Source organism: Notothenia coriiceps, unplaced genomic scaffold (genome assembly GCF_000735185.1).
Source record: "Notothenia coriiceps isolate Sejong01 unplaced genomic scaffold, NC01 NC01_scaffold00023520, whole genome shotgun sequence".
Taxonomy (NCBI): domain Eukaryota; kingdom Metazoa; phylum Chordata; class Actinopteri; order Perciformes; family Nototheniidae; genus Notothenia; species Notothenia coriiceps.
The window spans coordinates 174530-189633 of record NW_011356221.1 but is presented as its reverse complement, the minus strand read 5'-3'; the positions used below and the strand labels follow the sequence as shown (position 1 = coordinate 189633).

Sequence of the window (15104 nt, the reverse complement as noted above, 5' to 3'; positions counted from 1 at the left end):
CATGGTGATTTATACTATAGGACTGTCAGATTTCCAAACATCTTTAAAACTGTGGTCACTTTACTTTCTCTGGTTGTATAATAGACAACTATAGACAATGTACTATTACAATATGTCCATGTAGACATATGTTTGTATATTGACTATCACTTTATTCACACAAAACAGATCCTAAGCTAATTTAAATGATATAGTTTGTATGGGCAACTTTAGTTATGTTTAAGACTTAAGATATTTGTCCATAACCACATTATTATATTTGATGTTTCAAACAATGTCATTGCCCAACTGTTTTATCAAAAAAATAAATTACACGAAATACATTACATCTACTTGAACATTTATCCACAACTGCTGGTTTAATCAGTTATTTTTTTTGAATAATGTTATCATTTGTATCTAAAATAATTTAGCTGATGGAAAATAGTCATCGGTGCCAGGCTTAATGCTGTGGCTCAGTCAGGAGGGGCTTGGACTGTGAGCCGTAGGGTCGCCGGTTCAAGTCCCCGAACAGACCTAAATATGGAGCATGGACTTCTACTTGGAGAGGTCCCAGTTCACCTCCTCCTGCCCTGCCGTGGTGCCCTTGAGCAAGGCACCAGACAACCCCCTTCCCCCCCCACTCCCATTGCTCCCTGGGCGCTGTACAATAGCTGCCCACTGCTTCTAGTACTAGACTCCTGGTACTAGGATGGGTTAAATGCAGAGGCCAAATTTAACTGTGTGTGCTCTGCATGTGTGACCATTAAAGATGGTTTCATCCCTCCGATTCTATTAATGTCCACTCACGTTGCATGCGAGACTAACCAAATGCTGCATCTTCTCACACCTTTTGAAAGACCTTGAGACAAAAACAGAGGAATCAAATGAAAATGCACTTTTATTCATATTAAGTATTTTTTTATTTTGTGTATCAAGTATCATGTCATGAAAAATATTCCACTGTCCCACTCCTGCTCCCGCCCGCCCTGCGTCCATAATCTGCTCTTTGTGTGGAGTCACAGAACGAGGTGCCAGTCAGCTCGGCTTAAGCCCTTTACTTCCCGATGGAGGGTGCAAAATGAGGAGCACAGCCTCCTCCCCCCCCTCCTCCTTCAGTTCTTCAGGCACTTTTTCCCCTCCATGTGCACATTCCAGATGTCCTGCGTGGACCAGCAGCAGAAGACCTGGTCTTCAGAGGAAGAGCAGCCAGCAGCAGCTTCTGTTCAGAAGTCCAGCTCAATATGTTTTGTACCCATCAGCAAAACCACATCATGTGTATACATTTGGCTTAAAGCTACATAAATACACTCAAAGACTTCATCGATATGCAGTAACTTTACAGACATTCACATAATTATACACCAGCCCGCATGGACTCATGCACACACCACTTGCTAATGAAACTAGCCACCAGGTTGTTCATGTCTCCATGTAGAAGACTTGATGCTGTAGTTAAACATTTTCACAGTTATAAACAAAATACACAACTCTGTGTCGGGACTCTGCAGCTTGTTATTCTGTGCTAGTTTAGGGGAAAACCTGTTTTTAGGTGTTGAAACTGGAAAATGGAAAGTACAGGAAGATATTTTTAAAACTGGCATCTAGTATGCTCAGAAACTGTTTATAAGTGTATTCAGAGAGAATTTTTCCACTGAAATTCAGATTTGACAACTGATTTTTTTGTTTGAATCTGGGATTTTAGCCAATGACCCATCGTACAGTCTTAAAATGTATCTTTACAAGCTACAAAACATTCCTCAATCAGTATCAACTTAATAGGTGCCATATACATGTGAATATGTGTTGACGCACAGTGCAGACTAACAAGTAGTGTCTATGATTATCTATAAAATATTTACAGAACAGGCTCTTTTTTTTGGTCATGGGGTAAATAAACAGCACAGAAGCGTAGAAGCACATATTATACAGTATATTGTCCAAATGTAATTGGTACACACATTGGCCGACAGAACATTCAGTACCACCTTGCTGAGACTAAACAAACATGTAAGTGCAAGGAGAAAACGTAATATAAAATATCGCACATTGATAACTTTGCGTAAATATCAGATAAACATTTAAATATTACTTTTTTCATTTCTTTTTACATACATATGACACTTTTCTGCATCGTTTCCCTCTATGTACATGAGCAGATACAGAATTACACGGAACAACAAGATGTTTTTGGTTAGATTTTTTTAAAAGATAATTAAATATAGAGGTGTTCTTGCATGGTCTTTTTTGTGTTTTCAGGTCCAAGGTTTTTATGTTTGTTGGCTAAACGCAACCTTTTTAACGCATCATCATGGACTATGGTGTGCCTTCAATCCTCTTCAGTCAGATGAGTGTCTGGGAGCTGTTTAAATAACACTGTATTTACACATATTGTCAGTCTGGCATCACTCCAGGTGATGTCTATATTTATACAGGTGGCTCTCATTAGCCAGACACCTCTTATTTCTTAAATTAACATGCCATTAACCTTTGCATTGTAACTTTCCCTTAACAACCAGCAGCCAAACCCTGTTTGGAGCACTCATATTGTTCACATCACATCATAAGCCTCCCTTCACTGTATCCAGATGGGGTTGTTACGATCTGGTCGGCGGGGGTCGGCTGCTGGGGGGTTTCCAGTCGCAGTGAGGTCGCTGAACGTGGAGAAAAACTGCTCCATCTCTTTCTGCAGCATCGTATTCCTCCGCTCAGCGTCGTCCTTGGCGCGCTCCGCGTTGCGCAGCTTGATCTCTGCCATGGTGTACTTCTTCCTCTCTTGGTCCAGCTCCTCGTGAAGGCTCACCATCTCCGTCTCCAGCTCCACGTTACGCTGCTCCAAGCTGAAACAAAGCGTTGGAAGAAGTGTCAGCATTTACTAAACTGGCTATAGATAATCAAGAACAACTAAATAAACACTTTATTTGCATTTTCAATATGCTAAATGAATTGCGGTGGAATTGTTGAGGAGGTTAATGGAATATCTTTTGTACCAATACTATGATGTTTTGTTTAAGGTCATCACACCACATACAGTCTTGTTTAAATTGTATTCAGCAATATTTTAGCAAATGGTCAATTGTGGTTTTGTATATCTTTCGTGCACATTCCTCTATATTGTACTGTCTATATCTAGGTAAGTCATTATTTGTTGCATGCCATATAAAACTTAAAAATATCTCAAACTTTGAAGTTTTTATAGGAAAAAGTTTCATCCCTTGTACTTAAGATTTATATATCTGGGGCCGTATTCACAAAGGATCTTAGGGCTAAAAGTAGCTCCTAACTGGCGAATTTAGGAGAAACTCCTAAACATAATGGGCGTGTCAGTCTTAAATTTAGGACTCCTAATTTTATTCACTAAGAGCAATTCACAAAGTATTTTAGGCCTAAAAGTAGCACCTAAGTTGGGAGAGCTTAAAAGTCCTCGAGAGGACTCCTAACTCAGTAAGACCTATTCACAAAGAATCTGAAAATGGCTGCGAGACGAAATGTTTTGGAGACAATGGAAGGCTGTGAATTGATCAAGAGATATAGGCTAAATCGTGAGGGTATCAAACTTGTTGTGGAATTAGTGCGGGATGCAATAACATCCCCGACTAACAGGAATAACCCGATTAGTCCGGAAATAAAATGTTTGGCAACACTACGATATTTAGCAACAGGGAAAATGCAACTTTGCAATGCCGACGATTTAGGAATATCGCAACCATCAGTCAGCCGTGCCATAAACCAAACCCAGGGCTCGAGCTTAAGGACGTCCCGTCGTCCCGGGGCCGAAAAAAAAAGTGTCAGGGAGGATAAAAAATAATTTTGGGACGAATTTGGGACGAGAGTTAAAATAAAAATACCCTGCTAACTCTACTACAAACGNACTAAGAGATGCAGATGCTAGCTCAAGCCACAAAGTGCCTGCAAAAAAGCAGATAACCTTGGCAGCAGCATTTTCAACAGTCATTCCTTATGACAAGAAAGGGCCCCGGTGGCAGGCGATCACAGATGCGGTGACATATTACAGAAAAAAACTGAAAAAATCGAGGTTTAAATCGAAAATTGTCCATTAGTTAGAAAAAAAATTGAGATTTTATTTTTAGGCCAAATCGCCCAGCCCTATGTCCAAGACCCTTTAAGGGACATGTGACCTGGGATTTAACTTTGTATTTAAATTGAGGATTTACTGATGCATAAAAAAAGTGTTTCACTGTAAACATATCCTTAGCCCTGTGGATGACTTACGGGAAAACTTTCCTACTTACTAAGCTGAAGTTATCTGACAAAAGTGCCTTTTTTTAAGAACATAATATAGCATCTTGTGTGTGTGTGTGTGTGTGTGTGTGTGTGTGTGTGTGTGTGTGTGTGTGTGTGTGTGTGTGTGTGTGACACAGTGCTCTGTTTGCCTGTCTTTGTTACTCAACAGCTTCCGTCTTAATTATTCCCACTCCACTGTAGCATGTTCCCAACATGACACCCATTCTAAATGTTTTAGCAGTTCCATTGTGCCTCCTAATGACTGGAAACTATATTTACTTAGCAATTTTAACATAGCAGTGGAACAATCTACATTAGTGACATGTCGGGCCAGTTGGGATCTCACGGCTCAATCTGTCAGGCCTCAACATGTCAAGAGAGCTCATTTTAGTTCAGTTTCCCCTGATAGAATTGAATGATATCCTTGTGATTGTTTTCTCCAGGTCTGCTGTTGGGGGGATGTTTTTACCAGATGCAGAGCAGATATGAGCCTGAGCACAGGTCCATATCTCTGAGTTTATGATAGTTATCAAATGTTGTCACAGCCCTGAGACTAATCAGTGGACAATATCTTCGAGCCGAAACGTGAATGAATACTTTCCTTTGTCAGTTGATTTGAGGTGTTTGGTCTAGCCTCCTGACTCAGAAGTCAATGAGCAGAACTGGGAAGGAAACCAGCACCTTCATCTGAACTGCTTGGCCTTCAAGTTACATTTATCTCTAACCTCTCTCTTTTCTATTTCTCCTAGCAACCATTCAGCATTGTCTAGGTCATCTGTTCTATTTGCATAAGTCACCTGATATATATATATTGTTTAGCTTTACAATGAATTCAATTTGTTTAAGCTTTGATTAACTTGCTTTTTTACACTAACTCTGAACCAGTTTGTGGCAAGTCTGGGGCTGGTCTTGTATCTGAACCACGCAATCATACTAGTTTTACTCAGAACCACATGTTAACCTGCTAGTTACAAAAGCCAGGAGATCACCAAAGTCAGTAGGTAATCCTCTGGGAACCATTAATGACTACAGAATTATAATTTTTTTGTATACTTACAATGACAATATTGTTTCTTACATTTTTCGTCATTAGTCAAATAAGTTAATATTATGACCTTTCTTGATGCTATTGGATAAGTTGGTAGGCTTCATTATCTGGCCAACATAAATATTTCTAATAAATGTAATAACAGGCCATACAATAGGTGGGTTCATCCTCAAGAGGCCATGAATATTCAGTGATTGCTACAGATTATCAGCCTTAGTCAAAGTGGTGGACAAACTGACCATTAAGAAGACACGCCACCTGACAGATCAACATGGCCATGCCGTTAGCATCTCAAAATAACAATTTGGTTCCATGGGGAAGATACTGTATACAACTACTTCTTAGCAAACAACAACTAGGTGCGGTGTCTTCCCAAAGTCATGTCACCATTAAGTTGCCAGGGAACAAGCAGAAACCTGCACAGTGGAACATGGAAAGGATGGATGGCTGTTGATAGTCAATAAATAGTTACAGTAACTTTCTCTAAAACCACACATTTATTTTGTTTCCTTTTCTGTTTGTATACAGATTAAAGAAAATATTTCAGTGAGCTTTAAAGAAAGTTGTCGGAATATTGCTTTTTCAACTTTGAACGATCAGGACTAGTTGTTTACCCCTTCTTCCATTCTTTCTCTTAGGCTAAGCTAACTGTCCCTCTGCTCTGTACTTAACATACAGCCTTGAGAGTGGTGTCAATCTCATCATGCGTGCAACTCTGTCAGTTCATACCAAGTATTGTTTTTCAGTTAAGTGCCTTTGTCGTACATTAGCAGGAAGTAACATGAGAGTGATGGATGTGAGGGCAGGAATGAAGGGACGGAAATTCGATTATAGGTAGATAGGGATGGTTATTGCTTTAACAACTTTAGCTTTCCCCCTCAATGGGACGAAACTGCATCTGCGACCTTTAAATATGTGCACACACGGGTACAGACACTGAACAGATAAGTAACCATGCATGTTCTGGTCTATTGATTGTGTTAGCATTTCTATATGATGATGACAAAGTGTTCTTCTCTTTGCTCTAGTTGGTTTGAGGTTTCTGATTTCTCTGAAAACATTAGTTATATTAGTTTCTTTAAGTTTCTTTGAATGGGATTATTTGAGTTCATTTGAAGGCTGTGGACTGAATAGGGTGGGGCCCACCTCACTGGTTGCTCCATAAGCTTGCGCTGCTTAGCGGCCATATGCTTGTGTCCCTGAGGGGCCAGTGTCAAGGAGCGCCATTACCATAGTGTCAATTCTTCCATTGAATTACCTCCATAGACTGGTATTATGGGAAAGCCAGACTGAGGCCTGGCCCCAGTGAATGGCTGTTTACCACCACGTTGGGGCTGTCTGCAACCACACGCAGCTAAAGCCACCGTAGCTAACCTGCTCAGGCTAATCTCCGCACACTCACACTGACTCACACACACAATGAGAATCAGGCAAATCAAACACACACCCAATAAGGAATATATACTCCTACAGACATCTTTTTTCACGCCCATATGCCCCCCCCCCAAACTTTGCCAGCAATCTTAATCACACATTTGAATTCGAGGAACAGAAGTGGTGTTATGTATCATGTGGAGTCAAGGCTAGCTGGGCTTTAAGTGGTTGATGGAGCAAAGTAAAGTGGCGTTGACAATAAAGATAAGGTCACTTTAAATCCAAAAAAAGAGAGTAATGTTGTGAAACAAATAGAACACACACCCACACACTTGCTTCACAAATGTAGCATTTATTTCAAATCTAGGAACAGGATTTGTGGCTGTTCACTGCCCCTGAGACGTAGTGGCTGTTCAGTTGTGTGGGGAAAATGTCCCTCACGAAGTGAAACAGAAACAAGAATCTTGGTATCATCTGAAATATTTCCGAGGCGTAACTGTTTGTCCTGTGCATGTGTTTTTTGATGGATGTTTGCATGTGATGCTGCATTACTTACATGTGATTCAGTTTAACGACATTAGGGTGTGTTCCTAAATGTTTGCGGTTTATTGCAACATTTTACCAAGTTGGTTGGTTTTGGCCGAACGGCAAAATGTAATTTGGGCTCCCGGGAATGTGAATCTTGGTCTAGTTTCAGAGCAACTGAGTTATGTGTGGTTTTGATGCTACAGTATGAACACCAGAAAAGGGAAATAACCAATAAAATAAAATAACTTGTATTAGGTCAATTAACTTTAAACACCGCATTTAAACGCTGAGTATAGCAGATTAAGAAACATACCGATACATTTTTGTTTGTGACTTTTCTCTGGAGGTTGGTTATCGAGAACAAGTTCGGAATTTAAACGCTCACCAAATGATGATAAAGTAGAGATTCTTCAAGAACCATGTTTGTGGATTCTGCTTATAGATTACAGAAAGTGAAGGGTGGAGACGTTCCAATCTGCCAAGCAGTCATCTTGCAAACCCCAAAAAGCCCTTAAAGTGTGGTTTGGCTTCATTTTCACATTCATTTTGATGTGCACAGTAATACTCAAAATGCTCCAATGCTTTACCCGCTTTAGGTTTGTTTTGACGTTTATACCCACAACAATCTGAAAATGTATATACATGAATAGAGTGGTGCAGGAATAATCCCAAAACCAGAAATCCGTTATTATTGTAGCACAGTAGCACGTTTTATGGCTGAAAGATGGTCTGTTGTTAACACAAGATTATGCACAACTGTCATGCAGTTAGTAAAAAAACTAGTTCTCATTCATAACACTCCGTTCGATGTCTCACTATGGGATGCGCCTCAACGCGTATGCATCAGAAGCATCAATCTCATTACGCCAATCCTGATTGGCTGGTGATCTTGACGACTACGTCAGGGAATCCACCCACCCTTTAAGTAGCTTGCGTTACGTCGCAGCATCATTCAAACACCTCTTCTCGCTTCGGAGCACATCTCAAAAATATCAGTAGCCGGGCTAGCTTAACTGTCCACAGACTGAACCACAAGCTAACCTTCAGTCGCCGGACGCTTGAGAAGTATCCGCTCTAGGACCTCCAGAGGAACCGATGAAGTCCCGGGTCCCCTACAGGTCGGACCTGCTAGTCGCGCAACCGTCGCCGGACGTTCAGGTACGACTCGCCGCCCCGCTCCACCGCGCGAAAGGGACCCCTCGCCTGTGCGCGGAGGGCCGAACCGGTCGGGACTGCGTCTACCCTTCCGGCGTTCTCCGCAGAAGCAGAAGCAGCTCAGCCTATTCTCCCTTGGGAGTCTCCGATCAGGAGAGTAATTGAGAGGTACATACGGTCGGAGGCCCTGTATTCAGAGGCGCCGACACCTTGGTGCCACTCCGTCCCAACCCCTAGGGCGAACAGGTTGTCTTGGCCACACCGTCGCGCCCGAGGTAAGTGGCGTGCCGACGGCCGCCCGGCAACTGGCGGCGTCGACTAGTGTGCGCGGGCAGAGTGGCGGCGGTCGCCGCCAGCCGTGGTACGGACACTAACGGCGGAGCCCGTTAGTTGTCCGTACTCCCCCAGAAACAGGGCTGTCCGATCCGAACCGCGCGATGGCAGCGCCTCGAGAACCACCACTTCGCCCCGTGCCAACAGGGCTGTTTAGACCCCCGCAGCTATCGGAAGGCCCGTACAAGGTTCGGGTTCCGTCCTGCTCGTCTGGACCACACTCAGCACCGAGTTTTAGAACTTGGGCGTCGGCGTCTTAGCTCAGGAGGCTCGGAGGCAAGAGGGAGACCACCACTCCCTCTCTTCCCAGGTATGGAGGAGCGGCCCCACAGCTGCACCTCCCTGTGGCTCATTTCCATTATAATGGCAAATTTTTTTTTTTTGCAATTATGCAATAAAGCCTTTTTTTTGCCGCCCATTAAATCATAATGACCACACAATTATTTAGTTTAGAAACACGGCTTCGTTTNACTTATCTTATCTTAAAAGGTGGAAGTAAAGGGGGATGAGACCCTCACATTTACTCTAAAAGCCGTCCGTCAGGCCCCGCTGTGGAGGACCAGGGTTCAAATGTGAGGGTCTCATCCCCCTTTACTTCCACCTTTTAAGATAAGATAAGTGTAGGAGTAATACGTAGAGAATAGAACGCACATGTTAACCTCGTCTATCCAATGATTTTGACCAAAAATAATCATTACAAAAAAACGTTTTATACCCTAAAATGTGATGGGTTCAATTCCAAGCCACATTCACGCGTCTCATCCCCCTTTACCTCCACCCTTTTGACTTAGTCTCCATGGTGACCAAAAAAATAATCTTTAATAAAAAGCAACTTCTTCCACGACAACATTTTAGATATAATGGGTTCAATTCCAAGCCACATGTATACCTATTCTTTTATTATTATTATTATTATGTCATTACTATAATCAATGAAGATGTCCTTTCAAAGTCCACTAAAGACATGAACGAATTTATTTAGGGACGACCATTGTGTAAGAATCTCCTCAAGGAATTTGTACTGTCTTTTAAAATAAAGAAATATCCGTCCTTAATCCTGACTATCTTTTCCTGCTCTGCCAATAAAGACAACACGAAGACATCTAGCAAAATAATCAGAAATGAGGTTTGCATAAAAACACATATCATCCAGCCGTGTTTATACGAATGAAATCCCCCTCCCCTTATATTTCAGAGTCAACACCTATATTTATCATATGCACAAAAGCTGCAGTGAAAATAAAGTGAAAACATACTTTGAAGGCATAACAACGTACGGATGTAAATGAAATACCCTGGAGTAGAATAGAAGTCGATGAAGGAGGGATGTGAAGAGATACACGGGATATTACGGACAGTACGTAGCCTCCATTTTGTGCTGGACCTGAATCCACCACGGCTGGAAAATATGTCTCGTAAAAGTCTGGGAAAGCGCTTTATTCAAGGTGTCATAAAATCATACGTAATGTAAAGATGTTGGCGGGGCGTTCAGGGACCTGAAGCGAGAACACGGATATAGAAATATATGTATATGTGTATATTTGGAGGAGGGGGGGGGACGTTAAAATGAGAGGAGAAAGGATCAGGAGTTGGCAGAGACTGATGTTTGAAAACTGGCAGATCCTGAACGAGCCGAGGGGAAACGATGCCAGCCAGACCCCCCCCACACACACTCTCACACACACACACACACACACACACACACACACACACACACACACACACACACACACACACACACACACACACACACACACACACACACACACCTCTTTGTTTGCAGCATTATAAGAGAGAATATATAAAGCACATTAAACGAGAGATTTATTGATTCCTTATCATTTTAATGAAATATTATTATAAATATTATATTATTTTTTTAGATGTTGTTTTTAATGATTTTTTTCTGCACATTTTCAATTTATTTAAATATTTGTATTTTATTAGATATTTTATTTGAGATGTTTCTGAAAAATTGTATTTTNNNCCCCACACACACACACACACACACACACACACACACACACACACACACACACACACACACACACACACAATATTATTTTTTAAATGTTGTTTTTATTGATTTTTTCTATTAGATATTTTATTGGAGATGTTTCTGAAAATATGCATTAATTGTATTTTATTGCATAATTGTATTTCTTGTGTTTATATAAATATATATTTGTAGATGTTACCTTTCACACCTGTGGTTACATATCATATTTCTAATTGTATATTTAAACAGGAAGCTCTTAAATGAAACCCCCACAGACACGGAGGGGTTTCCGCCCCGTGTTGAAACAGCGTTCCTGAATCCAAGGCGGTTTCCCCCGGCTCTGCTCCACTGGACGAGGCGCGAACCGACCAATCAGAACCTGCCGTTTTGGGACGCGACCCAGAAAAGACACTCTGCTTTCTCTTCTTGCCCGTAGGCTCAGGGAAATGGAAAGCCACCCCCCCCCCTCTCTCTCTCCTGTACCGAGATGTGTTTAAGGGAACAGACAGATTTCAGTCCTGGCGTCCGTACAGAGACAACACGATGCAACCGGATCAGAGAGCAGAAAAACACACGGTAACTGAAGAGACAACGTGAACCTATGAGACAAGTCAGTTTGTAAAATAATAAATGCATGTGTTAACTCTATCATTTAATGCTTATAAGAATTCATTTATTGGAAAATAAAACACGGAAACTGAAGAGAAAATGTGAACCTATGAGAAAAATCCATTTATAATTAAATACTTGAATAACTGTATGTAATGATTGCATGTGTTTCCCATATCAGTTATGTCATTTAAATGCTTATAATCAGGATATTAACACATGGAAAGTGAGGAAACATGTGCACATATATTACTTTAGAGGCAGAAAATGAATATATGCAGTCATTTCTTGATGATTGCATGTGTTTACAATATCATTTAATGCTTATAATAATTAGTTTATTGGAAAATAATACACGGAAATTGAGGGAAAGTGAATATATTCAATAAAAAGCCTATTTATTTAATTGCATGTGTTTAATATATAATGACCGTTGTTCTAATGGATAATATAACACATTTCTTGAACTAAGCGAGTGTGGAGAAAGTGAGCGGATCTGCTTGATTGCTAAAATAGAGACACCATAACATTTATTTATTAACCTTAATTACATAAATAATTAAAACCCAGCGTAGAGTGAAATTGGGAAATAAAGCTAATCCGTGTTTCTGCGTGGAGGAACTTTTTCTAATTTTCCGAGCTGAGACCTGACCTTTGTTTCAAATGAGACGTTAATTCAATCACACCCTCAGGTTCTGTGTCTCCGCCGCGGAGAGACTCACTAAACTGGGTAATTAACGTGAAAGTGAAGCAGCGCTCGGACCTCCGGAGCGGGAGAAAGTTCGCCTAACGGAGGTCGACGTGTGTGTGTGTTTTTCTACAGATTTATTCCGAAGCTGTTGGAGTAATCCTTCCACCAGCGAGTCCTTACACTCCACACACTCCCTGCTCTTAGAACACACACACAAACTCTGAAATGGGGCCAAGCCGGGGGCCTCGGAGCGTTTCAAAAAAGTGTCCCCGTCACAAAGAGGGAGCTCGAACTTTATTGGCCACATGGTTTTCAAACGACAACAGAGCGTAGGGAAGTTTCCGTTGGACGTGTTTCTCACAGCGGATGAATGAGCCTCACTCTCAACTCAAACAATCCTGCCCTCCGTCCAGAAACACACACCCCCCTTCACTCCCATCACTCCGCACAACAACCCCCCCAAAACAAGACGAGACCACAGAGATGTTTCTTAACTTGTCACCTTCTACTCCAGACACTAAGTCCGCCAGTGTTTCTTATTGGTTGAGCTTCACATTTCATTTAGCTAAAGCCATGGCCACCACACATGGGACACCTTTTCCAAGATTAAACAACAACAACAAGTGTATCCCAGCATGCAACACTGCGGTTACGTAGGCTAACGGTTTGATAGCAACAGCTTGAGACGACGCTTTGCTGTTCAACGTCACAAACCGTCCACTGCAGGACTGAATCCAAGCAAAGGCTTAAGTGCACGTTCAGCATCGTGCACGGGCAGCTGTCTTGTTTGTTATGTGAACAGCGAATAAAAAAGAAGTCATGGTTTTGTTTAGAGTTCCTCATCGGTACGTTGTGGGGTGCTTTTAGGATGAGTCGGCCTGAGCCTCGCTGACTGCTGAGTATGAGCCATGTTAGCTTTTCTGTTTTCTATTCAATGTTTAAAGGTGGGGTAGGTAAGTTTGAGAAACCGGCTCGAGATACACTTTTTGTTATATTCCATGGAATGCTCTTAACATCCCGATAGCAATGAATATCTGAAGAGCTTTGACAAACAATCCATAAAATATATCATCTGTGGAAGCCGTGGCGCTGTAAAAAGCACGACCAATCATCTGAGCCGGATAAAGTAACTGGATGGCCTACCTGCCTGTCAGCCTTCCATCTGTGCACAAACTCATCTCGTGCCCTCATTGGTCATGTGCGCGTTCGTGTGTGTTGGGGGAGGGGCTCTGTGAGGAAGTAGCAGATTTTTTCCAGTTGTGTATTTTCAAATTCTAGCGCACTCGAGCTGCTTTCTCCATTCCTACCCCACCTTTAAGTGTGCACCGTAAATACAGCTTCCAAGTGTACGAACGGTCCTCGAGGTTACACATTAATAACATCAATTATTACATGTCTTTAAAAAGCATAGATGACACCTATGGCTGACTCACAATAGGTTCATTAATCCTGCGGGCACACTCGCTTTGAGTAAGCTAAATGAATTTAAGTGCTACTGCCTTAGCTTCAGGTCGTCTAAACCTTTCTAAGTGATTATTATTCAGCCAGGATAACAAACATGCATTATGGTTATTTTAGGGGCACCTGGGTCCGCCTCGCTGCTAACACAGAGCCATACTTCCGATCCTCTTCCCACCACCTCCCAGGCTCAGTGTGTAACGTCCTCGTCTTCATCGCGTCACTGAGATAACCTTCCTCTCTTTGCAGAGCAGGATATTGGCCGCAGCAGATAAGACGTTCAGTCTCTCAGTCTTTGTTTCTCCTCAATTAAAAGGAGATTCTGCCCGGCCGGTTGTGACACTGATGGCTAAATGAAGGTCTTTTTGGAGGCCGCAGTCTAACAGAGAAACATCTTTGTGTCCTAACTAATGAAAGCTGTGTCCACACGACATTAAAACCTTTGAATTTCAAAAAAATGTGATCAAAGGATGAGATCAGATCCCGACTTCCTCCACATCCCTGATCAATCATCACATGCTCGGGTCAGTGCGGAGAAGGGAGGCACCTTTAGGGTGTGTGTGTGTGTGTGTGTGTGTGTGTGTGTGTGTGTGTGTGTGTGTGTGTGTGTGTGTGTGTGTGTGTGTGTGTGTGTGTGTGTGTGTGTGTGGTAGTACGTACGTAGTCGTTTCCTGCCTCAACTTACCCGTCGTGCTGCTGTGTCTGTGTGTGTCTGTGTTTGTGTGTCGTCCGTCTCGTAGTGTGTGTTTTGTGTGTGTTAGTTGTGCTCTTGTCGTTGTGTTGTTTTCTTTCGTGATCTTTGCTGTGGTGGGTGTTCCTCTATGGGTAGTTAATTAGTGCTGAGGATGTATTTGGTAACAAAGTTAATTGTGTCCCTTAGATAGACAAAAGATGGACTTTTCGCCGCTCAAGTTCTACCAAAAAAACAAAAAAACTTTTATTCTCGGCGTTGGTCCCGTGGGCGCGTGGGTGGTCCGGGCGTGTCTGTCGTGTGTGTCAGTGCGTGTGTCCGCTAAAGACAAGAATGAGTAGTGACGTGTGGTGACTAGTCTGGGGGTGTGTGTTCTTCACGGGATAATGGAATACAAGGAATTTTTTTCTCTGTAAGACAGGTATTGAGAAGTCGATCATTCTCCTTGTGCAAAGGAAACAAATATCAGGCTAGGTGCTCCCGGATTTCTATCACCAAATGTCAACTTCTCGTGAAAAAAATACGTTCATTTAGGCTAGTAAATCTTATGTTTCAATTTAGGTCCAGTGAAGTGAATTTCCCAAACCTGTATCCCGACCCGCTAAACCGGATTTATTTTAGAGTAAAAAGATTGATTACCTGTTAAAAGCATAGATTAGGTCCCAGCTCCAAAAGTCCAAAAAAGACATTACTCCACACGTGGCGTAGACACTAGGCGGACGTGCCCCGGCTGACAGAACAGTATCCTTACTGCAACTTTTACGACGACCGCTTCCAATAGACGAAAAAACGTCCGTGAAACACCGAACTCGATCGTAGACGTAGAGAATCACGATGTGTGAGGACGGTAAGGTGACGTACAGAGACAGCGTCCACGACCTTATTCAACCAACACAAGGGTACAAAACGTCGCTAGTAGAAAGATGTCTGGAATGTGTCTTGCTCAACAAACAAGATACAGACTGGCGAACATGGGCTGGTGAAGGTATGATGA

At 42.1% G+C, this 15104-nt stretch overlaps 1 protein-coding gene across 1 annotated transcript in view; it reads right to left on the bottom strand.

Moving 5' to 3' along the window:
* Positions 1-2554: 2554 nt before the first annotated feature.
* LOC104954553 (nuclear factor 1-like) overlaps positions 2555-15104 on the bottom strand; it is a 20063-nt gene continuing 7513 nt past the window's right edge. Inside the window, exon 3 of the mRNA XM_010781675.1 lies at positions 2555-2819. Coding sequence (XP_010779977.1) covers positions 2555-2819 — 265 coding nt within the window. The remainder of the gene's footprint in view (positions 2820-15104) is intronic.